The sequence below is a fragment of the Microtus pennsylvanicus genome, chromosome 4, assembly GCF_037038515.1.
Source record: "Microtus pennsylvanicus isolate mMicPen1 chromosome 4, mMicPen1.hap1, whole genome shotgun sequence".
NCBI lineage: Eukaryota > Metazoa > Chordata > Mammalia > Rodentia > Cricetidae > Microtus > Microtus pennsylvanicus.
Window position 1 is genome coordinate 106,630,952 of NC_134582.1, and position 26,065 is coordinate 106,657,016.

Here is a 26,065-nt window from a genome sequence, read left to right on the forward strand (position 1 = left end):
ACCTTTAACCCAGTACTTGGGAGGCAGAGGCAGGTGGGGATCTCTGTGAGTTTAAGGCCAGTCTAGTCTACAAAGCAAGTTTCAGAAGAGCCAGGACTGTTACACAGAAAAACCCTGTCTCAAAAAAACAAAAAAGAAAAATAAATATATCTTTTTATATTTAGAAAACCTAACTAATATGACTAAAGTTTGACTATTATAGATGTCTAGATATTAATCTGAATTTTAATTATATATTACATTTTAAAATGAGCTGCATAAACATAATAATAAGAGTAGAAATATACATATAGCATAATAAAATTGACCTTAAGTTTATATCAACAAATCAAAATCATTACCAATGCAAAGTATTTTGAGATTAATAGTTGTTTTTTGGATTAAAGTAGATTCAGTAATCTACCCCCTTTTTAAAATCATAATAATCTACACTTTTTCCCATCATTTCTATATTATATGCCCCTTCCTACTTTAGAAAAAGATTGGATATGACCAAAAACAATTTATAACCAACCCCTCTTAAATGAAAATAAACATTCATGAATAATATTTTGGGAATTTTGGTGTAGTTCTCTAGGCAATATCCTGCTGATTGTTGGGTACTGGTGATCTTGAGGGACTGAGAAAAATTGAGATAATGATTAAATCCTGGGAAACCAGTTATAACCTGTTAATATCGCCTGTCAAGGTTCAGGAGGTCTCCCTTCATCAAACCTGGTCCATCTTAACCTGGAACGAACCCATAACCTCTTGTTTCCTGCTTCTCCATAGCAATCATCTTTTCATTCCATTTGACAAATATATTTTTGGCTTCTGTTTTAAAGCTAAGGCATTTTTAAATACTTAGGTTGGTGTATTTCATCATTCTCTCAATCCCATGTCTCTCGGCAGCTGTTTGCTTGTCAACATTCAAAATCAGCACAGTACTGTGTAGGGTCCAGATGCCCTGTGTATTTCCCATTTCTATGTGACTAATTTTTTACTTTATTTCTGTCTTTAACTATTTTATTTTTAAACTATTCTGTAGTAGTATGAGCAGCGGGCTGAGTTCCCGCACCCAGCTGCCTGAACGGCTAGCTTTACCCGAAATAATTACACGGAAACTGTATTCTTTTAAACACTGCCTGACCCATTAGTTTCAGTTTCTTATTGGCTAGCTTTTACATATTGATCTAACCCATTTCTATTAATCTGTGTAGCCCACAAGCTGGCTTACCAGGAATGATCTTAACCTGTGTCTGTCTGGAGTGGGAGAACCATGGCGACTCCTTGACTCAGCTTCTTTCTCCCAGCATTCCATTCTGTTTACTCCGCCTACCTAAGGGTTGGCCTATCAAATGGGTCTAGGCAGTTTCTTTATTAATAAGAAATCACTCCCACATCATTTCCCCTTTTTCTGTTTAAACAAAAAAGAAAGGCTTTAACTTTAACATAATAAAATTACATATAGCAAAACAGTTATTAAGCAAGAATCACAGTTACAATATTTATATCTATTTTATCTTTTATCATAACAATGGAAAACTATAACTACCTATCCATTCTTCAACTCCATCAAAGACTCCAGAAGGATATAATATTACCTAAGTAAACAAGAAAATGACAGAGACATCTCGCTGCCTGTACAGTCACCCAAAGTTCCTCTGTACCATTGGGGCATCCATCTTCAGCCTTTAGGCCCATAGTATCCAGGAGACATTTCCATGAAGCAGGCAATTTCAAAGACAGTTCAGTCACTATCTGCTGTGTCCTGCAGAATGTCTCGCAGACTCTTTCATGAGTCATGAACCCCAAAAGACCGTCTTACCTTTAGGCAAGTTCAGCAGTCCTCTCTCTGCGGGTTCTCTGTGTCCATTTTATGCAACAGTCCAGGCAAGAGCAGTTTCTTGCCCAAATGGCTATCAAACTCCATAAGGATCCTCTTCGATGCCCATCTTCCTCTTGAAGTAGATTGGTGCCGCCAGGAGCAGACATGTCTCATTGTCATGAAAAGTCCTAAGTTATTAAAATATTTTAAATGCCATATTCTGTAGCCTTTGAGAGATATGAAGAATGCCTATCTGAAATATATCTCTATATATCTAGAAAATCTAACTAACATGACTACAAGCTTGACTATTATTGATGATTATCCATTAACCTATATTTCTTAATTATACATTACATTTTAAAAATGAACTACACAATCACACCTTATTCAAGATCAAAAATACATATACATATAACAAAACTGACCTTAAAATCCATACCAATGCAAATTATTCATACCTATATCATACCCCCCTTTAAATGTAAAAGAACATTTATAAACAATTTTTGGGAATATGGGCGCAGTTTTTTCTCTCCAAACTGCTTCCTGCTGAATGGGGGCGTCGTTAATTAGGTCTTTCATGGTATAACCTGTGTGCTAGTTTCATTTCAGTTGGCAGTTGAGTGAAGCAATTTTTTGAAGATGTTCACAACAACCTTTCAGGAGGGCGTGGTCTATCATACCAAATTGTAATAGAAGAAATCCATAGGGTCTGGTCCTCTGTGAAAACAAAAGAAGACCCTCTCCAAAGCATCATATTCTTAGACCCAAATTTTGAAATCGTAATACCCTTATATCCATTCTGGTTTAGCTTGGCAGCCCATGTAATGAAATGTCTCTCTGTACTTAGCTCCTTTAGAGTAAAAAATTTTAAAGAAAGCACAATGTACATAATCCAGACTCTCTGTGAATTTTCCATTTTTATGTGGCTTATTTTTCTTTATTTCTTTTAATCTCTTAACTATCTGTATTCTGTCTCTTTAAAGACTTTACCTTATTTTTTTTAAACCATTAACTTTATTCTCTATATTCTTTTTCTTCTCTCTCTCAAGCCTATGTACATTCATCCAACAGTATGGTCTTTTGTGTCTGAATCTGTTTTATTGTGAATCTGTAACATTTTTTTACTATCCAGGAGCATTTCTTAAAATGTTAAGCAGTTCTTAAAAACTTAAGTTGCACCATGTACAGATAATACGGTAATAAGGTACAGCCTGTTTCCTGCCCAATCTAAACCTTAATTGCGCTGTTTTTATGGTAATTACGGTAGTTCCTACCTGAGACCAGCACAGTTCAGCATGGCGGAGCTGAGCAGCTCCTGCCTCAGAGTCATTTGGTGCCCCTGAGCCACACACAGTTCCAGGCACACAGCAGTCCACATTGCCATCAACCAAGCCATAGAGCTTTACTCCAAATGCTCCATTCAAAAGCTCTGTCTCCCACAGGGGCCAGACAGAGATCGCAATGGCGGCACAGCCCAGAAAGCGGCAGTTTAAAACTGCAGCTTTTTTCCTGTTGCAGATGCTGAGTCAGGAAATTCTCTCTGTAGCATGCCACCCACAAGCCACAAAAGAACTGTGTTAAACTCTCTCTCACACCTTTTTAAAGCCCTCTCAGGTTTTACGTGGAGTTCATTAGCACGTTGGGTGCCACTCTGTAGTAGTATGAGCAGCGGGCTGAGTTCCCGCACCCAGCTGCCTGAACGGCTAGCTTTACCCGAAATAATTACACGGAAACTGTATTCTTTTAAACACTGCCTGACCCATTAGTTTCAGTTTCTTATTGGCTAGCTTTTACATATTGATCTAACCCATTTCTATTAATCTGTGTAGCCCACAAGCTGGCTTACCAGGAATGATCTTAACCTGTGTCTGTCTGGAGTGGGAGAACCATGGCGACTCCTTGACTCAGCTTCTTTCTCCCAGCATTCCATTCTGTTTACTCCGCCTACCTAAGGGTTGGCCTATCAAATGGGTCTAGGCAGTTTCTTTATTAATAAGAAATCACTCCCACATCACTATTCTTTTTTATGACTATACTCTTTTTCTTTTCTTAAGCCTACAAACAGTTTTCAAACGTGTGGTGACCTATTTAGAGCCCTTTTGTCTAAATCTGTTTCTCCCATCCAACCCTGCTTAGCTTCCGAGATCAGACAAGATCAGGCACATTCAGGATGGTATGGCCATAGACTAAATCTGTTTCTATTGTGTATCTTTAACCCTTTGTCTTTATGAGCAAAAGCTAAATCTGCCACCTAGGTTGTGGCTGATTAGCTCCTCTGTACCAAGGCCGGTGTGAGACTGCAGAAATCTGCCATGCCACTTAGCTTGTGGTTCATGGCTAGTTGCCTCATTTTTTACATCTTGCTTCCTCGGTGGCTGACTGACATCTCCTAGACTCTGCCCTTGATCTTATAGACAAAAAGAGGAAATGCTGTGGAATAATCCTCTTGTACACTGTAAAGATCTGTCACTGGAATTGGTTTAATAGGACACTGATTGGTCAGTAGCCAGGTAGGAAGTATAGGTAGGGTGACCAAACTAAGGATGATGGGAAGAAGAAGGGCAGAGTCAGGAGTCTCTGAGCAGATGTAGAGAAAGCAAGATGTACAAGCCATAGCAGAAATCTGCCTGCCCAAATGCCAAGGGTACAAGGAGCTCAGCGCACACACCATTATCCTAGTGGGATCTGATGGTGTCTGCAGGAACTCATTTCCTTACCACACAGAGGGCTATCAAGCACTGCTGGTCCCACTTCTGAAATGTCCTTCTGTCCTTTGTGACCGTCACTGACTTAGTTCACATATGAGCTTCCAACACATGAGCAAAGTCATAATGTGGCTTTTGGTGTTTCCTGCTCTTCGCATCTCTGTAGGAAACATTTGATGGTGACACTTTTCATTATACATGTACAGCCTAGCAGGAAGTCATCTCACTTTTGAGATGAGGGATTGCCACCTATGCATGGTCTTCTGGAAAAGGATAAGGGCTGTAGAAAACATGTCCTAGACTGACGCTGCTAAGATTTCTATGCAAATTAACCAAATAAATTACTATCCTATTTTCCAAAGGTTGCCTTCCTATGCTGCAAAGATCAAGATTTACCTTCTACGAATTAGAGATGGACCAAGAGCATAGTACCTGGTTCCCGTGAATAAATGTCAGCCCAGGAAACAAGCCACATGTGCTGATTCTTTTTCCCGCTTGATTGGACTCACGTGGCATTGGTTAGCAGAACTTTCCCCAAACCATCCTGCCTGAAAAGTTACGTGAAGAAACAAATGCCAAGTTACTCTCTAGTCACAGAGAATTAAAATACCAGTTTCACAAGGTGGGGTTGGCCTGGGAATGGATGTAAGTTCTGGGAAGCCAAGATTCTAGCTTCTGTGGATAACACCTGCCTCTTATCTCTCTAAAACTCCTGTAAGTGTGAGAAACCGGCCGGGCGGTGGTGGCGCACGCCTTTAATCCCAGCACTCAGGAGGCAGAGGCAGGCGGATCTCTGTGAGTTCAAGGCCAGCCTGGTCTACAAAGGGAGTTCCAGGACAGGCTCCAAAGCTACAGAGAAACCCTGTCTTCAAAAAAAAAAGAAAAAGAAAAAGAAAAAAAAAGAGTGTGAGAAACCATAACATTTATAAATGAAAGGCAATTTTCCCCAACTTTGCTGAATCCAAAACACCACCAGCTTCTGGACTACATTTTAATTGGTGAGGTGGAAGTGCATGCTTTCCAGGGCTGGAGAGATGGTTCAGTGGTTAGGTAGGAGTGCTCACTGCTTCTAAAGAGGGCAGGAATTCGGCACCCAGCACCCACTGTGGGCAGCTCACAGCTGCCTGTCCCAGGCCCTTTTCTTACCTTCAGGGACACCCACACACACCATTCACTCAGAGATACACACGTAAGTAAAAATAAATCTTAAAAAAAAACTTTCCACTTTGGCGACAAATAGACTAAATTTGGAACAATACACAGGTTGTCGTGGCTCCTTGTATATCTTTTGCTTGCTATATACTTACTGAATTCACTCATTCAAAACTGAAAACATGGCTAATGTAGGTCATTCTCTGGGATGTTTAAAATGCTGTTATCTGATTCTGATACAAGGAAACCAAGCATACAAGAAGTAACTTTACACTGTGGCCTAGTTTCTGTACTTTGGTAAAGAAGCAAATTAACCTGCCTCCCAGAGCTTGGGAGACTCTGTATAAACAGGGCGACACTCAAAAGCTGCATAGTGTGGGCTGAATAAACTGTGAACAGCCTAGGGAAGAAAAACTAACTAAAGGATTGGGTACTGAAGTCTAGGTCAATTATTCTTTCCAGGGAACAAATTAGAAGTTAAATAGCCAGGAATGGTGGCATATGCTGTTAATCCCAGCACTCAAAAGAGGCAAAGACAGGAAGATGTCTGTGAGTTCTAGGCCAGCCTGGTCTACACAATGAGTTCTAGGACAACCAGGGCTACATAACAGAGATAACATCCCAAAAAGTGAGGACTAGGAGCTGGCAGGATTTTCTGAAGCTTGGGCCAACTGAAATGAGTCTTAAGTGCAGCCTCGGCACTAAATCTTGTTCTCAGTTGTTAGGACTGAATTATCTCCAAACTCATAAGCTGAAAACTCCCCCATACAATGTTATTAGGAATGAGTGTCTAGAAGGTTCAATCCTAGAACATTCAAGAACAGGATTTTGTAAAAACCTTTTTCTCTCTGTTTTCTGCATGTAAGAGCATAAGAGCATAGCTGACCATAGACAGACAGTGGACCCTTTCCAGACTCTAGTTTCCAGAACTGTGAGAAATAAAACTCTGTTGTCTAAACTATACCTGTCTATTTGTTATTGCAACCCAACAAAGACACCACGTGCAAACAGGGTCAAACACCAGTACATACTGTAGAAGTGGATCTCTCTGATTGTAACTCCTAGAAAAAAATATTTAAAGCTACAAGAGGAAATAACTGATTTTTGAGATAAGAGTTCACTGTACTGTCCAGTCTACTTTAGACTCCAGGGCTTGTAACCATCTCATTTCAGCCTAAGAAGATGGAAATACAGGTACAATGAACCTGCTGCCAAATTTTAATAGTCACAGTTAATTGAGTTTGGTTGTATTTTATAATTATTTTTATTTAAGGGGCCAATTTCCTGAATAATGTTTAGTGCATTAGAACAGGAGCAAAACAAAATCCTAGTTACTGAAGCACAGATTTCTTCTCCTAGAAAAACATGCATAAACATGTAGATCCAAGACAAAATGTGGATGCATAATGCAACTATTTAGGAATAGATTGTAAATATACAAAACTGAGTATAAAACTCCAGATACCTTTCAAATCATCTCTCAATCTTTTATTTCACCTCATCCACACAAGACGCTTGTTCCAATGTTGTTTAATAACATATCTGGATTAGTTCAGCCCAATAGCCTATCTCATCATGAGACAGGGAAAACTTAAAATACTTTAAGGAGTTCCTCACCCCACTCTGATTCACTATAAACCAAAGCAAGTAAAGCAGCCATTTATGATGTTCCTAGTGCAGCTATGCCAGGATGCAGTCTCTGGTGTTTGGTGAGAGAGGAGCGATACCTGAAGGCTTTTCCACAGTCACCACACCCAAAAACCTCTCCTGACTGAATCTTCTGATGCTGAGTAGAGTAAGTGTTCCGGCTCAAAGTCCTTGGGCATCTGTTACAGCTGTCCAGTTTCTCTCCAGTGTGAGCACTCTGCTGCTCGGGTAAGAGCACACTCTGGGGAAACGATTCACGTTCATTGCACTCATAGGGCTTCTCTCCGGCATGAGTCCGCTGATGCTGAGTCAGGTGGGAGTTCTGGCTAAAGGTTTTTTCAGATTTGTTACACTGGTAGGGTTTTTCTTCTGTGTGAGTTTTTTGATGTTGCGCAAGAGATGAACAGTGTCGGAAGGTCTTACCACACTTGGAACACGCGTACGGCTTTGCTCCTGTATGAATTCTCTTGTGTTGTGTAAGGTGTATTTTCTGGTTAAAAGCTCTGCCACATTCATTACACTTGTAAGGTCTCTCACCAGTATGGATTTTCTTATGCTGAATAAGTGATGAGCCGTAGCTGAAGGTTTTCCCACATTCAGGACACTGATAAGGCTTCTCTCCGGTATGAATTCTCTCATGCTTAGCGAGAGATGAGCTCCGAATAAAGGCTTTCCCACATTCCTTACATGCATAGGCTTTCTCCTGGGAGTGGGTTTTCTGGTGCTGATGCAGGTTGGACAGGTAACTGAAAGCCTTCCCACACTCACCGCACTCAAAGGGTTTTTCTCGAGTATGAATTCTTCGGTGCTGAGTGAGGGATGAGCAGTAACTGAAGGCCTTTCCACAGTCACTGCACTTGTAGGGTTTCTCTCCTGTATGGATTTTCAGATGCTGGGCAAGGGATGACCAGTAACTGAAGGCTTTTCCACATTCTGCACAGTCATAGGGCTTCTCACCAGTGTGTGTCTTCTGATGCTGAGTCAGGTTTGAGTGCTGACTGAAGGCTTTGCCACACTCATTGCATTCGTAAGGCTTCTCTCCAGTGTGAATCATATGGTGACGGATAAATGTTGAAGGCCCGTTGAAGGCCTTCCCACACTCGTTACACTTATAGGTTTTCTCTCCAGTGTGAATCTTTTGATGCTGAGTAAGGTGTGTGCTCCTGGTGAAGGTCTTTTCACATTCTTCACATTTGAAGGGTTTTTCTCCCGTATGAATTTTCTGGTGTTCCATAAAGTGACCTCTCTGGCTGAAGGACTTTCCACATTCATTACAAGTGTATGGCTTCTCTCCGGTGTGGATTCTCTGATGCTGAACAAGATGGGTCCTCTGACTAAAGGCTTTTCCACATTCGTCACATTTGTAGGGCTTTTCTCCAGTGTGAATCCTTTGATGCTGAGTGAGAGACGGGCCCTCAATGAAGCCCTTTCCACACTGCTCACATTTGTATGGCTTATCTCCTGTATGGATTCTCTGATGATTGATAAGGTTTTCACTTCGGCTGAAAGCCTTGTTACATTCGTTACACTTGTAGGGCTTTTCTCCAGTGTGCGTTCTCCGATGGCGAGCGAGAGCGGAGCAGTAGGTAAAGGCTTTGCCACATTCGCCGCACTTACACAGCTTCTCTTTCAGGGCGGGCTGTGAGTTCTGCTTGACTCTTGTTTTGGTGGAAGTTTGTTCGAGAACTCCTTCCGTTTGTGATACAAGGCTTGAACTCACGCCGAGACTGCTCTCACACGAGGGTACTGTTTTTGCGGTTATTGGCAGAGTCTGCTGGTTTGCCTGGAGCGACTCTAAACTCCCGCCAGCCTTCCACGTTTCTAAGACACCGGAGCTGTAAGAACCAGCCCTTTTGCAGCTGTTTGTTAGGGCCTCAGAAGACAGATGTCCTTCAGAAATGTCACGCTCTAAGGGTGACACACTATTTTCAGGTCTTATCTTCCAGTCTGAAAGAAAAAAAAAAAAGATGCCAGTATTTTCTGGACAGAGTGAAAGAAAACTTGTTGGAGATTATCAAATTCTTTGAGGGTTACTACCTGGGAAGAGAGTGGAAAGAGCTAAGGGAAACAAACTGAAAGTGCGAAGAGAATGCTCACTTCAATCCCACAGACGACCTCTAAGTCAAGTAAGGGTGACAGTTAAAGGGATAGGTAAATCTAAGAGGTGAGCAGGGTGTGGTCTTACACACCTATAATCTCAGCACCTGGAAGACTGAGGTTCTACTACCACAAAGACAGCCCTCACATTTTTGCAAATGACACCCTGCTTCAGTAGTCTAAGTGCCAACCTGACCTCACTGCTACAAGGTTGGCTGTGGTCACCGAGGGCCTTGAAGACCTTTGTGCATGACAAACCTCATGTGAATGTGAGTAGCACTGGCCACATGGAATCCCAGGCAAGACTCCCCTGACCACAGCCATCACAAAACTTCTAGTTGAGCAATGTGGGGCTAAGTTCAAGAAGTATAAGGACACAGACAATTCTCAAAAGAGAGGGTTTGGGGTATCACTATCAGTGCAGCCCAGACGGGGTACAGCATTCCTGCCTGCCACCATGCCCACAGACTTCCCAAGGATGGTGGATCACTTAAAGCATATGGTCAGGGCACTCTCCCTCTGGGTGACTGCACTCTGATGGGGGCACCGTACCCCAGACGCAAAAGCACAACGACTAAACAGATTGGGGCCAAGCATGCTGTGGTGTGTGAACAAGGGAGACACTATGCAGGCCTCAGAGATGGTGGGGTCAGCACAGCTGGAAATCCAGGAGCTGCTCACCTAGTTTGGCTTTGATGGAGACTCCAGTCATTACAGGTCTGTGCCCTTGAGCACTGTGATTCTGAGCTAGGTGGAAATCGCTGCAAAAGCTGCTGGATGCTGTGGACACTTACATCCTGGCGCCCACCTGAGACTTGGAGAAGCCCTGTCTGCTACCTGCAGAGTCAGTTTACTCTGTTCTTGGCTGGGACACAGTGGTGACCGGTACATTAGAGCCTGGCATTTTGAAGACGGGAGATGTGTATGAGTAGCTGGGATAACACGGGCATTTACACTGTGGTGATAGGCACTGAAACATCCCATAAGAGCTTGGAGAGGACTGAGGCAGGGGTTAATCTAGGGATGCTCTGGTACAAGGTAGAGGCGGAAAAATTTGAGTATGATTCGGTCATAGTTAAGCCAGGCTCAGCCCGAAGTCACCAAAGGGTGGAGGCCTATGCTTACATCCTTGGCAAGGAGGAGGACAGCCACCACAAACCCTCTGTGTCTCATTGTATGCCTATTGTGTTCTTTCTGAATTGGGGAATGGTGTTATCTTCTCTCTGGGGAAGGAATGTGCCATGCCAGAGGAAGAGCTGAAGCTCAATCTACGCTTGTGGCAGCCCATGCTGTAAGAGAGAGGATGACAACAAAGCTACTGCCACTGTCCCCATCACTGAAACACTTGCCATGACAAAGGAGAACAGAATTTCAGATGGAGATGATCAGGTTCTTGAGCTTAGGGCTGCCCTGATCAGTGCCCCTTCCTGTGGACACAAGCTGGGTCCAAGCAGAGTACAGTAGACATGTCTGCTCACGAGAAGTGGCCTGCTAGGTGAAATAGCTAATTGTTCCATGAATTTAGAAAAAAAAAGGTAACCAGAGACCATTGAGGGTACAAAGAAAATGACTGACTCTGAAAGATGCAGTATGAACTGAAATTCCTTGTTAATGAGCAACAAAGCAAAATTTTAAGGATGCTGAGATAAACTCCAGACAAATAGGAGAGACTTAACTAAGACTTATGATTGTTAGCCTGGAAACCAGAAGTATTCATCTTTGCTAAAAATTTAGAAGGAAATAATAATAATAATAAATAACAAATTCAAATCTACCATTTTGGAATTTGGAAGTAAGAAATGGAGGACTATATGGTGTAGGAGTGGAAGATGCCAAAATCAGCATTACACTAGGATGCTCATGTGTAAGATACAGAATTCCAGTTTAAGAGGAAAGAAAATAGTTGAAGCCACAGGAATGTTTATGAGAACAGGACAGAGGTGAGGAAAACCCTCAAGGGTGATAGAGTAAAATAAAACACTTCTTTACTGGGTGGTGGCGGTGCATGCCCTTAATCCCAGCACTTGGGAGACAGAGGCAGGCAGATTTCTGTGAGTTCCAGGACAGGTTCCAAAGCCACAGAGAAACCCTGTCTCAAAACAAACAAACAAACAAAAACAAAAAACAAAACAAAACAAAAAAAATCCCACTTCTCTAGTTTCACTGGTAACAGGACGGTAAGAAAAGACACTGTATTGGAAGTACAGTCACAACCACTGCAAGCAGGAACAGAATGCAGACCCCATGCTGCCCACTGTCTCCTCCCCATATCTCCACAGACAATGGGATAGTGTGCACAAGTGTAGTTAGATTAACAGTAGCAGAACTTCTTCAGCAAAAACATGGTCACTGCACACAGCTTTAGCAATGTGTTTCAGACATGTTTTCACCAAGAGGAATGATACCCGGGGAAATATGTTTGTATAGCAAATAATCATAAAGAGTATCTTCTGACGCTGAGGGTAACTCTTGCTGCTGGGCCTGATAATGAGTCCAATCACCGTGCCCCATACAGAAGGAGACTGTTGCAAGTTGTCCTCTGGCCTCCACATAAACCTGCACTCTTGGGCAACACACAAATAAAATAAATTCAATAAAGAATCTTCTGGATATACTGTAGGCACTGTGTGGCACATGAAGGCCATAAAGCCTTGGGCTGTTAAGAAAGAGAAAAGCAAGTGAGCTGAATGGTGGTGGCGCACGCCTTTAATCCTAACACTTGGGAGGCAGAGGCAGGTGGAACTCTGTGAGTGTGAGGCCAGCCTGGACCACAGAGCAAGTGCCAGGACAGGCTCCAAAGCTATACAGAGAAACTGTCTCAAAAAACAAAAAGGAGAGAGAAAAGTGTTTGATAACCAATCACAAGTATGAAACACATGAAGGAAGGCAAAGTGATATCAACTACAACCAATGCTTTAGAGCAATCAGGAAGGATGCCTCCTAAAAGAGAATGTAGAACAGAATCTCCTCTGAGTGACGTCTACACCGTCACCTCTCACCAGGCTGGCAGCTGGAGAGCAGTCCTCTGTTGTCACACACTGCTCACCTTCCATGGAACCAACAGGAACGCACGACTCCTCAGTCCATGGCTCTGTCCCTTGTTCTAGCTGGGAAATCATATCAGGTTTGGAAACCTGGAGTCCTGCTCAGAGGGAGGAAAAAAAGGAATCTGTCTGCAATAAGGAAAAAGCACCACATCAGAACGCAATCTCACCACTCTGGAAGATATTCCACTTGGGAAAAATCTGGTGGGATTGACAGCATATGACTGTCATGAACAATGGGGCAGCCGAGAAGCTGATCTGAAGCTGTTCCACTTAATAATGAGGAGAAACTTCCAAAATTTAGAATTGTTGGTTCCTAAACTTAGATATCAGTCACATCTAAGCACCTAAAGTGTCTCTCATATCCCGTCTAACTTTGGGGCCACCCCCATCTGCAGAAACCAGGTGTGTTCCCTCCTCCACATAACCCATCAAAACTTGGGGCTACCCTACCCACAGAGACAAGGTGTATGTTTGCCTCCCACCGTTTCTGGTACCTACAGAGACCAGGTCCATACCCTCTCCCCACATCCTAATCTTTACTTGGGGCATTCCCCTCACCTATAGAGACGAGGTGTGTATAATTTTCCAGTGTCACATCTCTGAACAAATCTCTCTGGGTGGGATCCAGGTGTCTCCATTCCTCCTGGGTGAAGTTCACGACAACATCCTTAAAGGTCACTGATTCCTAGAACATCAAATGTTCTACTGCTTAGATTCAGGAAATAAGAAAAATTATAATACCCATAAAAGCAAAGCCGGTGATGTAAGTGAGACTAGTAGGTCACTAGGATGTTCACTTTCAGAAGAACTTAAAATAGAGCTGTTGTGTGATGTTTGCGCACTGCATGAAAACGTATTGCTGTAATTGGTGTAATAAAAGCTGAATGGCCAACAGCTAGGCAGGAGGCATAGGTGGGACTTCCACGCAGAGAACTCTGGGAAGAAGGCAAAGTGGCCAGCCAGACATAGAAGGGAGCTGAGGTAACAAGCCACATGACAGAATGTAGATTAAAATAAATGGGTTAATTTAAGTTATAAGAGCTAGTAGGAGGGCTGTAGAGATGGCTCAGTGAGTTCAATTCCCGGCAACCACATGGTGGCTCACAACCATCTGTAATGAGGTCTGGTGCCCTCTTCTGGCCTGCAGACATACACACAGACAGAATATTGTAACCATAATGAATAAATAAATAAATAAATATAAAAAAAACTAGTAGGATGAGCTTAAGCTAAGGCTGAGCTTTCATAATTAATAAGGAATCTCTATGTCATTATTTGTGAGCTGGCAGTCAAAAATAATTTCATCTATATAGTACCTTGCTCATAGGATTGGTGTCAAGACTGAAATAAATGCGCCCATGTGGAGGGTGGTAATGTAGCTCACTGGCAAAGCATGGACATGGCCTTAGGTTCAATCCTCAGCACCAAAACCAAAACCTTTTTTCCCTGAGAAGTACTTTATTTAGGTATCTAAGTAGGTGCTCAGGTGTTACTGGCCAATGCTGCACTTGTTCTTTCTCTATACCTCCGAGTACTAAGACATAGCAAATATTAATATTATAGCTGCTATCATCAATAACACTTTTACTATATATAATGTGCAGGAATATCCAACAACTTTATTACAGAATGGGATGGATGAGACTTGCCCTCATTGCATTTGTGGGGGGGGGGGGTGTGAGTGGGTGAGTTTTGAGACAGGGTTTCTCTGTGTGACAACCCTGGCTGGCCCTGGCTGGCCTAAAACTCAGAGATTAGACTGCCACTGCCTCCCCAGTGCTGCGACTAAACGCATGTGCCACCGTACCCAGCTGCTCTATTACATTCAAAGGACACCAAAGTATAAAGTAACTGAAACAGTGCCATGTTATAGAATAAAATTCAGTACGAAGACAACAGCTCAGAATAGGCCCCTGTGTTTAAGCATTTCTCAAATTAATTAAGATACCATCAATTAATCACTAAATCATATCATTACAATTAACTTGGCCAAAAAAAAATGAAAGTAAGATCTTTACATGTTCACAACATACCTAAATATTCCTGTGGGCTTAAAGATTATGTTATGGGGTAGTTCGTTTGAGAGACGGTCCTGCTATATTATCCTGGCTGGCCACTGCCTCCCAAGTGTTAGGAAATTAAAAGTCTGTGCCACTATTACCAGCTTCATTTTGGATTTTCGATCTCTCCAGCTTTGAGCAAACTAAGCTTCTGTGATTATAGTAACGATAGGAAATTAACGTATGTATTGGACATGTCAACCAATATGAACAAATTCACCTTCCTTTATAGTACTCTTTGATTATTCATATGATGGCTAATATTCTAAGAAAAAGAAAAGTCAAAACAAATCTTAGTAAATTTGAAAAGATTCAAATTTAAGATACAAAAGTGTGTTTTTTGACCATGGATCTGTTCACTCACCACTTAGAACATGATAATGGTTTTATGAATTTCCATGTATGTTAAAACTTATCCAGTTACAGGTGGCCTCTACATCTGTGGATTCAAGAAACTGTGGATTAAATATGTTCAAAGAACGTGCAGATATTGTTCTTGTCATTATCCCCTAAACAACACAGCAGGACAACTACATAATGTTTATGCTGTCTTTACAGTGTATTAGCTAAGTGTCTAGGATGACTAGTGTACACAGCAGGCTGGGGACAGGTCATATGCAGATATTGTGCCCTAAGAGAAGGGCTTGAGGATCTACATGTTTTGGAATCTGTTAGGTGTCTTAGAACCAATTCCTCCAGGATACAGAAGAATGACAGTATACTTTAAATACATGCAGTTTATTGTCACAGTATTTCTCAAAAAAAGTGATGCCAGAAGTACTCAAGTTGAAATTGGGAAGAACTGGGGTGGGCGGGCTCAATAAGAATAGGGAACTTGATGAAGGTGAGGGGGTTGATTAAGGCCTGTGGGAAAATTCTCTCTCTCTCTTCCTTCCTTCCTTCCAAGTTCTCAAGAAGATACATTTTTCTAAGAACTTTATGAGATCCTATTTCCTACGCTGAAAACTATTATGAATCACAGATGCCCTAGAGAATAAAGCCTTCACACTTCTTATTAAATATTCAACATCTTTCATATTCTGACCAATTCAATTATTTTTTTAATTTTTCAAAAGAAGTCATCTCAGCTGGGCAGTGGTGGTGCATGCCTTTAATCCCAGCACTCAGGAGGCAGAGGCAGGAGGATCTTTGTGAGTTAGAGGCCAGCCTGGTCTACAAAAGCTACTTCCAGGACAGCCAAGCTACAGAGAAACCCTGTCTCGAAAAAACAAAACAAAAAAGTCATCTCCTCCAAATCTTTCTCAATCTATGACTATTAGCAGTACGTACCTGTACACCTCTACTTATAAAAACCTCTCCATACCTAGACTCGGTTTCTCACTCCAATTTTCACATGTCACTTGTCCTTCAGAGTACAATTCCCCACCATCTGTCCCCCAACGCTCTGTCCCTTACAAACCGCACACACCTCTCCATTCCTTCAGATCCGCAGCCCTCATTTCACCTTCCATAAATTCACATATTTAGATTTTTATTGACTATTTTACTCTAGTCAAGTAAAGAATTAAATGTACTTCTCCCTCCATACCTGTAGTGTTCCAAGATACTAAGTAAGAGGTAAATGGTGACTACATCATTGAAAGTGGAGAGGCAGAGAGGGATCCAGGCAGATGAGAGCCCAGAAAGACTCACCAGTGATGATTTGGGGGTAAACACACCTCACAATAAAAGATACATTATTCTAAGAAGTTACATGGCACTTAAGAAAATCTCAACTTACCCGAAAACTAGTTGATGGGAGTAGAGGGTGTCCCTCGTGGAGACCGGTGGATTCTGCAAAGGACAGACCTAAATGAGAAAGAGGCCATGGTGAAGATGACTAGTCCGTTGCTGCAAGCAATCCAGAAAAAAAAAATACCCTCACCTTTCTTCCTAGAAATAACAACCATGTCTCTCCATCCTTTATGTCTGAATCCCCCTATGCCAAAAGAGTCAGCTGAGGCCTCTGTTCTGTCCTGAGTAGGCTCAGAAGGAAAAACACACTGCCTAAAGATTCAGCTTTCTCTCTTGATGTTTAACTACTCACATGGTTCATACAGCTAAATCTGAAGTCCTCCTTAAGTAAGGCAAGACATTCCTGCTCCCTTTTCTCTGCTACACAGAAAATGTCAATAAACAGCAGGAAATGAAGGTGAATGCCTTTAATCCCAGCACTAAGGAAGCAAAAACTTGTGGATCTCTGTGAGTTTAGCGACACACACAATGTACACAGTTGTGCAACCACACACACCTAATGAAAGAAAAGACGTGCAGGCGAGTACTAATACACATAAGATAAAAATAAATCTAAAAAATTTTAACAAATAGTAACATATTATACTCTCAGGTATTTTTAAAGGAACATTTAAAGAACTGTATTTTTAGGCACCACAATGTAAGAAATATGTTAACTAGGAAGTCTAGAGAGCTTACATGGACCTATCTAAAGAAATGAGGCCAGGTTTCTTGAAGGAGAACTTGGGAGGAGCTCTAGGAGCTGAATTCGCAGGTAAGGGCAGCATCGTGGAAGAATGGACAGCCTTTAGTGGTTTTTAGATCACAAGAACAGGCATTTTTGGTAAAAGGAACTAAAAACCAAACGTGTTGTTTGCACCCAAAATGGCGAGTTTAGGGCCACAGTTGCACAAGCTTGAAAAATTGCTATCTGCAAGGTATTTCAAAACTTATCTTTGCATTGGAGAAATAAAACCCTTTTTTTTCTGACTACAATTTATTATTCTAAAATGTAATAAAGAAAAATATCAAGAGGATCAGATATTTTGAACTGTTGTTATGTCCGGGAGACAGAATTAATTCTTCCAAGGCTCTTCCGATGATGTAATCAGTTTCTTTACCCCTAACCACATTGCTTCCTCCTCCCACCTCTCAGTTCGGGCCCCCTCCAGCCGGCTCTGCCGTGTTGGTCCCCATTACCTGCCATCTCAGGAGCTCTACGTGTTCCGCTAGAACTTGGACACGTGGGGTACCCACGCAGCTTCAGTCTGGGGCTTGAATGTCCCGCTCCCCTCCCAGGGTAGGTTGCCTTATGCCCTCCGTGGTTGGCCTACAAGGCACAGGATTCAGTCTGCAGCAAGCGTCTTACTGTCGCACCTCAGACCCTTACAGGGTAGCCAGGAGATCCTGCCCAAGAGCGGAGAGCACAGGGGAGGACTGAATTACTACAGAGAAACACACAGTAGAACGGGAAGAAGCAGCTCTGCCCTGTAGCAGAGACTCCACACAGTCTGGCTAGGCTCCCTCCACCGGGTCCGCGACCTCCTACTTCCCAGGCGGCAATCAGACACCTGTTGCGGGGAACGCCAGAAGGCGGGCGGCCCCGCAACTCAGCGTGCCCGGCCCAGAACAAAGGAACAAAGCCTTGGGGAACAGGCGGGCCCCGGCATCGCCGAGGGGAGGCGCGCCCCCTTCCCTGACTTCCCAGCTTCCTCCCTGGCAGGCCTCATTACGCCGTGACGTCACACTCCTAGGGCACTGGCGGTTGCCATGGTGATACCTGGACTCCAATCTAGTGATGCATTCCTTAGGCTCCTGGATCCAGAAGCATGGGGTGGTCACTTTGGACTCAGGACGGGAGCCAAAGCCGTAGAACTGGCCAAATACCCACCTCTTTCCACGCCCACAGTCGGCTTAGCGGTCACTTCCGGTCGGGCAGACCCTTCCCCTTCTTTCCCCCCTCCCTCTAGCACAGACGCGCGCCTCACCGGGGAGCACAGAGGACCACAATTCCTAGAATGCAACGCGCGGCGTTTCTCAATTACTTTTCCCAGGCTTCCACTAACCTTGCAGCCTCACCTGGTGAGTCGGGAGGTTGCGCCTAGCTAATATATTTGTCTGATTGCTGGGATTGTGAGCAGAGGTAGTCATACTGGTCTTTAAAACGAAGACGATGGTGGCGCACGCCTTCAATCCCAGCACTCGGGAAGCAGAGGCAGGTGGATCTCTGTGAGTTCGAGACCAGCCTGGTCTATAGAGCTAGTTCCAGGACAGGCTCCAAAGCCACAGAGAAACCCTGTCTCGAAAAAGAAAAAAAAAAAAAAAAAAAAAAAAAAAACGAAGACAGATACACACACCTGCAAGGTTTTGGGTTCAGGATGTTGGCGCACGGCATCACGCTCCTCAGAAAGACCGCGAACTTGTTAAGTAGATATGACTGGCCTTGAATTCAGGGTCCGCCTTCTCCACCTCCCAAAGGTCAGGACCTCCCACTCTGAAAATTTCAAAATCAAGCACACATTTCACCATTCTGCCCCACGTTTATTACCTGGCCTGCATTCTTCTTTTTAGGATTTTTGTCTTTTTGAAAAATATCTGTCGTTACCCACTGAATTGTTTTCATGTCTTCGAAAAACGACCCACTTTTATTTTTAATGCTAAATAAAACAGAAGGAGATGGTGGTACAGTATTTTAATGCTCTCTGCTTGTTTCTTTGCCTAGCACCTAAGGAGAATCTGCTGGTGTGCCCTTGACGTACACAAAAGACTCCAACAAATAGATTTTTTTTCTTCACAGGTGTGGCGCACACAACTAAAGGCCTTTTATGTTCCCAGTTATTTGACAGAAGGGCTAAAATGTCTCCCCACCTTGGATGACAGCACCAGACCTAGAAGTGGTATGCTACCCATGAAGAAGTTAAGGAAAGGGAAGAATATTTAGAGAAATGATTGCAACAAGACATTAGATAAAAACAAAATGCAAACATAGCAAGCGTGTGTTTTTTTTTTAAGATTTGTTATGTGCCTGTGTTTGTGCAGGTTTGTGAATGGGGAATAATTCAGTGTTCAGAGAATGATGTGGGAGCCCTTGGAACTGGAGTTACAGGAGATTGTGATCCATGGGACATGGCTACTAGAAACCCCTGAACCGTCTCTCCGGCCCCCAGCATGTTTTATATGTGGCAACTCTTGGAGGCATATTGGAGAAAACAGAACTGCTGGCAAGGAACAGTACAGGAAACTGGAAGTGTCTCTATGATTTCAAAGAAAAATGAAACTGAATAAAAGAAGGAATAGACACGAAGACAGAAAGCCAAAGCATGCATAATAGTCAGGAAGGAGGGATCGGATAAATAGCAGCTGTCAACATTTCCTGTGTGGCAGCCCAAGTAACAAGTGTCTTGCATGTAGTAAGTCAATTCTTAAAGCAATTAAGTGGAGATACTTTTCTCTATTGTTCCTATTGTGCACAATGGACATTAAGTAACAGCTTTAGTAATTTGCTTTAGGTTGCATAGACAGCAAACAGGAAAGCTGGGTTACTATAGATAGTTGGTAGACAAGGGAAGGAATTAGGAGTTTACCTAAGGCCTTTTCAGGAATAAGTAATTTTATTTCTGAGGCTTTAAATATGGGAGAAACTTGGGTAGCATAAAGTTCTTGGGTAACAAATTTTCACTAAATTTCTTTCTGTTTTCTTTGTTTCTCTGGTGTAACATAACAGAGATAAAAAAGCCACTAGCAGCTTGGGGTTGTTGGACCTTTCCTCTCCTCCCCTTGAACTTTTTCAACAGCAATAATCTAGTTGTCTCTGAAGTGCTCTTATATGAAGGTCAGGTTTTGTTCTGCTTGTCCTAGGAAGGGAACCTAGTGCCTCAAGGAAGCCAGGGAGGCGCTCTACCAGCGAGTCACACACATAGCCACTGTTCTTTTTTAAATTCAGGATATACTTCAATTCTATAAGGGAGACTACTGTTATGGGTTAAGGATGCTTGGGCACAGACATCTAACATTAGCTTCTTTGTTTGCTGGTTACGAACACTACACAGGTTTCAGTCGTAGAAATGAGGTTCTGCTGATTTAAATGCCTGGAAATACAAAAGTGACTTTGGAATTTGATAATGAATAGAGGCTAGAAGGACTATTGGGTTATATAGTTTAAACTAAATTGTTTTGAAAAGATGGATGCAATATCCATTAAGTTCATGTGACGGCGCAGATGCAAGTGGGGAGCATGAGAGAGAGCTGCAGCCACCTAAGACATTCCATACATCGCCACTAGTAGAGTTATAGTCGAGGCGTGTATGCTTCCTAGAATGAAAAGTCCACAGACTGGGAGGTGGCATTTGAATAAAAGGGTTTTTACCAATAATCAAAGATGATGTTTACAGAAGACAGAGCTATGAAAAGGACTCCACAGCTTAGTTCTAGGAAATGTGGATTGAAACGAGGGCACACCACGGTACTCCTGCCCAGAATGCTCAAGATCTAGGACACTGACAAGAAAGCGGAACAAAAGGAGCTCTCCCTCACTGACAGCAGCAGTGCCAACCGATGCGTCCCATCTGGAGGACAGTTTCTTATAAGACTATTCATACTCTTAACTTCTATTCAATAATTCTTCTGCCCCTTAGTGTTTCTGCAAAGGAATAACAAACTGACATCCAAAGAGTATTTGTGTATATGTTTGTAGTAAGAGTACAAGACTGAGCAGACTGTTGGACATAGGTTAGTGGAATATTAGTCAGCAAATAACAGAAATAAGTTACCAAGCTACAAAAAGGGGGTGGGGGAGGTAAAATTAGTCACTCTGGAAAAGGTTGCATACAGTATAATTCCATCTATATAGCAAAAAAACAAAAACAAAAACAAAAAAACCCCACAAAGATTAAGTAAAACTCACTGTCTGTTGGGGATTTGGGGGTTAGGTTTAGCAAAGGGTGTGTGTGAAACATATAGTAGTTTATGTTTATGACACATACCAATCCCAAAGACTGTACAACATTGAGCAAGCCCTAATGTAAACTGTGGTATTAATAATAATTCACTATTACTGGCTTATCAATGACAAATGTGCCATAGGAAAACAAGATGTCAACAATAGGGAAACTGGGGGAAGAGAAGGCGAGATGGAGCATATTGAAATTATATTTGCCCTCCAATTTTTTTCTATAAATCTAAAATTGTCCTTGTCTCCCAAAGGCTGTTAATGTAGAAATATAGAAATGTTAAAGGTGCTTCCCGTAAGGTCAGAAACCCAGGACCGGAAATTAGAAGCTGAGGGTCTGGTGATCCTTTTGATTAAGTAGCAGTCATTTAGTTGACTGTGTTATACTGGTGGGTGGAAGACAGAATTTAAATATTTAGTTGAGAATTCCAAGTGAAGTAGTCGAGGGACCATCCCTCCCCCTGGGCACTGCTTAACTTTGTTTGTTTGAGGTAGGTTTTCTTCTGTCCTGGAACTCACTCTGTGCACTCGGTTGGCCTTTGAACTCGGATATCCTCCAGTTTCTGCCTCCGAAGTGCTGAGATTAAAGGTGTGCACCCCCACCACCCATCTGTCTATCATTCTTTAATGCAATTGAGAGTATTATTTTTGTATTGGGCTTAAGTCTTTTTTGGTAAACAGCCTTTTAAAGCTTTCTGTAAATTATTAAAATCGGATGTTTGATTAAGGGCTCAGAACAAGAGCAGTACTTGTGATAATGAAGTCTGATTACACTTTATTTTTATTTAGACAAAATTATGTATGTACACCATATAGCCAGGTTGACCCCAAACTGACAATAGTCTCGTTTCAATAGCAGTGCGGGGACACAGGAATGAGCCACCACACTTGGCCTGACAGTACTTCTTTGTGAGGTCAGTTGGGATCTGGTGAGGAAAGAGAAACCTCCAGTAGTCTGAAGACGCTGTCTGGACTCCTCTTGTCACGCTCTCCGTTCCGAGACTGTAAAGAGATTGTAGCCTTTAGTATCTCCCGTACACGTTGGAGGATATTCTCTTTCTTTAGTGACCTGTAGTTCCTTACAAATTTGACAACCTGTTGCTTTTTCTTTGAATCTTGAGTCACAGCAGGTACCAGAATTTACCTTTATGGATTTCAAGGACGCGTATAAAGTCACGTAGTCGTGGCCGAGTGGTTAAGGCGATGGACTAGAAATCCATTGGGGTCTCCCCGCGCAGGTTCGAATCCTGCCGACTACGGGCTATTTTAAATCCAGATTTAATTTCAGCCAGGTTTCTCCATTGACCTCCACAGAGAGCCCATCTCTATCACTTCCATGTATTCAGCGACTGGTTCCCCTTACTCGGTCTCTGTTAGGCGGGCACATTCACCGGAGACTTTTTTTTTCTCATCCCGGTCCAGTTCCCATTTCCAGTCTCACAACACACCTAGTTTGAAGCTTCAGGGACTTGACTGTGATTCCACAAGAATTAATGCAGGAACTGTCTTTCTCCTTTTTCTAGTTAAGGCTCTCAGCGCCAGCCATCCCATCACTCAGGCGCGGCTCCCTTAGCGTGAGTAGCGAACAAAAGTATACTAGGCACATGCGCCGAGTTGCGTGGTGCGTGGTAAATACCTAAAATACAAATGCACACGTGGGACTCTGGAACCTCAGAAACTTCCTGTACAGTCCCTGAGCAGACATGCTTATCTCTTCCTCGTTAGTATAGTGGTGAGTATCCCCGCCTGTCACGCGGGAGACCGGGGTTCGATTCCCCGACGGGGAGAGCATTGTCAGCTTTTTATAAAATACGTCTACTTTTGAAAAATTCAATTCTCAGTTAATTACATTCCTTCTCTCTTTATTAGAATTCTTCCAAACTAAAGAAATACCACCTAAGAATAAACTGTAGAAATCACAAGGATTTTGCTACTATGCATTCACCATACTTATAAACACCAACTCTACCAAGAAGATAGACAAATACAGTAACCAAGAAATCAGTATTGAACTAGGAAATTCCTTGCCCCTCCTGAGTTTATGTACTAACTAACAGAGCCAATGCCCACAATTTTGATATTCCTGTCAAAAAAATGTGTAGCCTAATTAGAGGAAATATTAAACAAACTATGAAACAATCTACAAAATAGCTGGGTCAGCTAGGCGATGGTGGTGCATGCGCCACACATGATCCGGACCTTTTTCTCTCGATATGTTGATCATTGGGGGGACAACTGGTGAAATCTGAATAGTCTATTGATTATTCTGTCATTGTTAATTCCTACTTGTGTTCCTTGTTCAGTGGCGATATGACAATGTTATAAGGCAATGCATACATATAAAATGCATATGTATTAAAGGTTAAGTATCTTCAAACTACCACAAATAGTTCAGAAAAATATATACATGCCTCTCAGAGCATGAGAGAGAAAAATTAGTAATGTGCTAAGTATGTTAACGGGGAATGTTGTGAAGGATATTCAGGAGTTCTCTTCACTGAAACATTACTGTCTGAATTTTTACAAATGAGTTAAAACAAACCTTTATTATTAATTTTTAAAGTTCACTCCATGCTACAGTATGCATGTGGAAGCTAGAGGGACAACTTGCAAGGGTATGTTGTCCTCTGGGGATCGAACTCAGACTTTTAGGCTTGGTTGGCAGGTTCCCTTGCTCTCCAAGTTATCTTGCTAGCCCCTAAGAACTTTAAGCTGAGGGTGGTAGTGTACACCTTTAATGCCTTCAATCCTGGGCAGAGACAAGAGTATCTCTGCACGTTCCAAATCAGTCCAGTCTACATAGCACAAACTACAAGGCAGCCAAGACTACAGTGTGAGAAAGAAACCAACTATACTACACGTAATAAGAAGCCTGGGTAGAGAGACTGATAAACGTGTGTCATAATAGAGTCTTCATTAATGGTGTTGACCAGCCTACACTTGGGGCAACGCTGATATTTGTAAATATTTGAGAAGAGCCTCCATTAGAAGAACATTTTCGCCTCATATATGCACAGCATATAGATTGGCATAAATCATCCATTTCCACCTACAAGCGAGTCCTCCTGGACTTCGGAGGCTAGCAATGAGAAATGTTTTCCTAACACCCTTGCTGTTAGGGTTCTAGATGTGACATACCTAGAGTTTCCCAACGCAGAAATAAGGTGTTATTGCGGTTGTGTGATTGCGTTCACAAGCATTGCCATGGACGCAGTGGGATTTTCCCAGAATGGAGGGGGACAAGGACTGTTTGGCTAATTTCACAGCTAGAAGGTGTGGTGTGTCGTCGGACGCTGCTTCTCAAGGTATGGCAGCCCAAAAAGTTCTGCAACTTGCTAAGAAGTGTAAATTGCCGTTGGAGCATTCTGTGTTTTCTTCTCTTCTGAATCTGCTGGGCACCCATCAGTCACAGGACCAAACTCTGTCCAAAGTTTTTCTACTTTCAATACACATCAAACCAATATTTCTCTCAATCAACAAGAGAGTAAAGAGCAAGAGACAGTCCTTACATCCCAAACTGTTCAGCTGACTTTACTCAAACTTGTCAGTCCCGAGGTGTTTATTATGACCTGTGCTGCTTTAGGACGTTCACTAAAACCTTATGTGCTTGTCAAGACTGTAGGTCACAGAAGTGAGGCATGCTGTGACTAATGGCTACTGCATCCATACTTAGTTAGCCTTAAATGTCACAATCAGATGCAACTACAAAGAGTGTCCTTGAGAGCAAAGGTTTCATTTCAAGAGTGCTGGAAGCTCAGGGTCACACAAAACTTTGACTTAACCAGCAACTGCACCCAGGGTTCTTCTGTCTCAAAGAGTGAAATTAGAAAAAAAAAAAGAGTGAAATTAGTAGACCACAGAAGGGAGTGCTTAAAAAGCAGTGTTTATTATAGAAAGAAAACTGAAAAGACAAAGATTAAAGACCTATTGCAGGGATAGGCATGGTGGCACATGCCTTTCATTTTAGAACCTGGGAGGCGGAGGCAGTTTGAGGCCAGTCAGAGCTGCCTTATGAGAGCATCTTAAAAACAAATACAATAAAACAAATGACCCCTTGCAGCAAGAGAAGCTTTGGAAAGCAAGGCAAGCCCTGAAGAAAGTGGGGGAGAAAAAAGTTGAGCTAATTGTCTACGGACTTTTTATAGGACTTGTGGCAGAAACTGGGCAAAGAATGAGGTCATTTCGATTAAGATTAGTTAATTCTCTGAGCGTATCACAAATTGAGGCAATGCAGGGCCCAAATGTCCTGTGCATGTCTCCAAGGCTCAAACAGGGAGGCAAGACATGTTCACCTGCTGTTCATTTAGGAGAGAAGTCACGTTTTATCTTTCACTTGTCAACGGTTAACCTTGATTGTCTGTTGGCAATGCACAGGCCAGCACTGCCAGCCCTACTGGCCTTGTAGGTGTTGTTTGGCTTAGCCCATTTTTCTCAACCTTCTTAATGCTTCTCACTTTAATACACTTCTTCATGTTGTAGTGACCCCTACCATAAAATTATTTTCTTTGCTACTTCATTGCTGTAATTTTGCTCCAATTATTAATTGCAATGTAAATATCTGTTTTCTGATGGTCTTAGCCTACTCCTATGAAAGAGTCATTCGACCTTCTTCCTAAGGGTCATGACCCACAGTTGAGAACCATTGTCCTACTGACCGTTAGGCTATGCTCTGGGTTCTCATGTTTACATGATTAGCTTGCAATTTTGCCGTGGAGCTAACTCCTATCACAGCTTCCGAGACATCGGTTACCTCACTTTTAGTTCCCCATGCCAGTACTCCTCCAAGAGGCAGAAGCAGGAGGATCATCGTGAGTTCAAGGCCATCCTGGGCTATAGCGTCTGTCTTTAATAGAGGGTCGTTG

General features: G+C 42.5%; 1 protein-coding gene and 2 non-coding genes across 5 annotated transcripts; 2 read left to right on the plus strand and 1 right to left on the minus strand.

The window, feature by feature from the left end:
- Window positions 1-6,940: 6,940 nt before the first annotated feature.
- Znf184 (zinc finger protein 184) lies at window positions 6,941-18,213 on the minus strand. 3 transcript variants are annotated; one of them, XM_075970065.1, is made up of 6 exons: window positions 18,147-18,213; window positions 17,456-17,662; window positions 16,263-16,330; window positions 13,020-13,146; window positions 12,461-12,556; window positions 6,941-9,264 (listed from the first exon to the last, which is right to left on the minus strand). In XM_075970065.1, exons 2-6 carry the CDS (start codon window positions 17,460-17,462, stop codon window positions 7,331-7,333), a joined length of 2,232 nt encoding a protein of 743 aa, XP_075826180.1. In that variant the 5' UTR covers window positions 17,463-17,662; window positions 18,147-18,213; the 3' UTR covers window positions 6,941-7,330. The 3 variants fall into 3 exon arrangements, with proteins under 3 accessions (XP_075826180.1, XP_075826179.1, XP_075826181.1); XM_075970064.1 differs by having other exon boundaries at window positions 7,022-9,264; window positions 18,036-18,154; XM_075970066.1 differs by lacking the exon at window positions 18,147-18,213 and having other exon boundaries at window positions 7,022-9,264; window positions 12,461-12,587; window positions 17,456-17,983.
- A 4,167-nt stretch (window positions 18,214-22,380) lies between these two features.
- On the plus strand, window positions 22,381-22,462 carry Trnas-aga (transfer RNA serine (anticodon AGA)). The gene has a single exon. It is a non-coding gene; the product is annotated as a tRNA-Ser (tRNA).
- A 456-nt stretch (window positions 22,463-22,918) lies between these two features.
- Trnad-guc (transfer RNA aspartic acid (anticodon GUC)) lies at window positions 22,919-22,990 on the plus strand. The gene has a single exon. It is a non-coding gene; the product is annotated as a tRNA-Asp (tRNA).
- The last annotated feature ends 3,075 nt before the right edge of the window (window positions 22,991-26,065 follow it).

Bases quoted from the DNA above. Each gene is read 5' to 3' on its own strand.
- Znf184 (XM_075970065.1), bottom strand. The intron at 13,147-16,262 runs GTAAGTTGAGAT...TTGATGTTCTAG, and splicing joins TCCCATCAACTAGTTTTCGG to GAATCAGTGACCTTTAAGGA. The intron at 12,557-13,019 runs GTGAGGGGAATG...CCCTCTGAGCAG, and splicing joins TACACACCTCGTCTCTATAG to GACTCCAGGTTTCCAAACCT.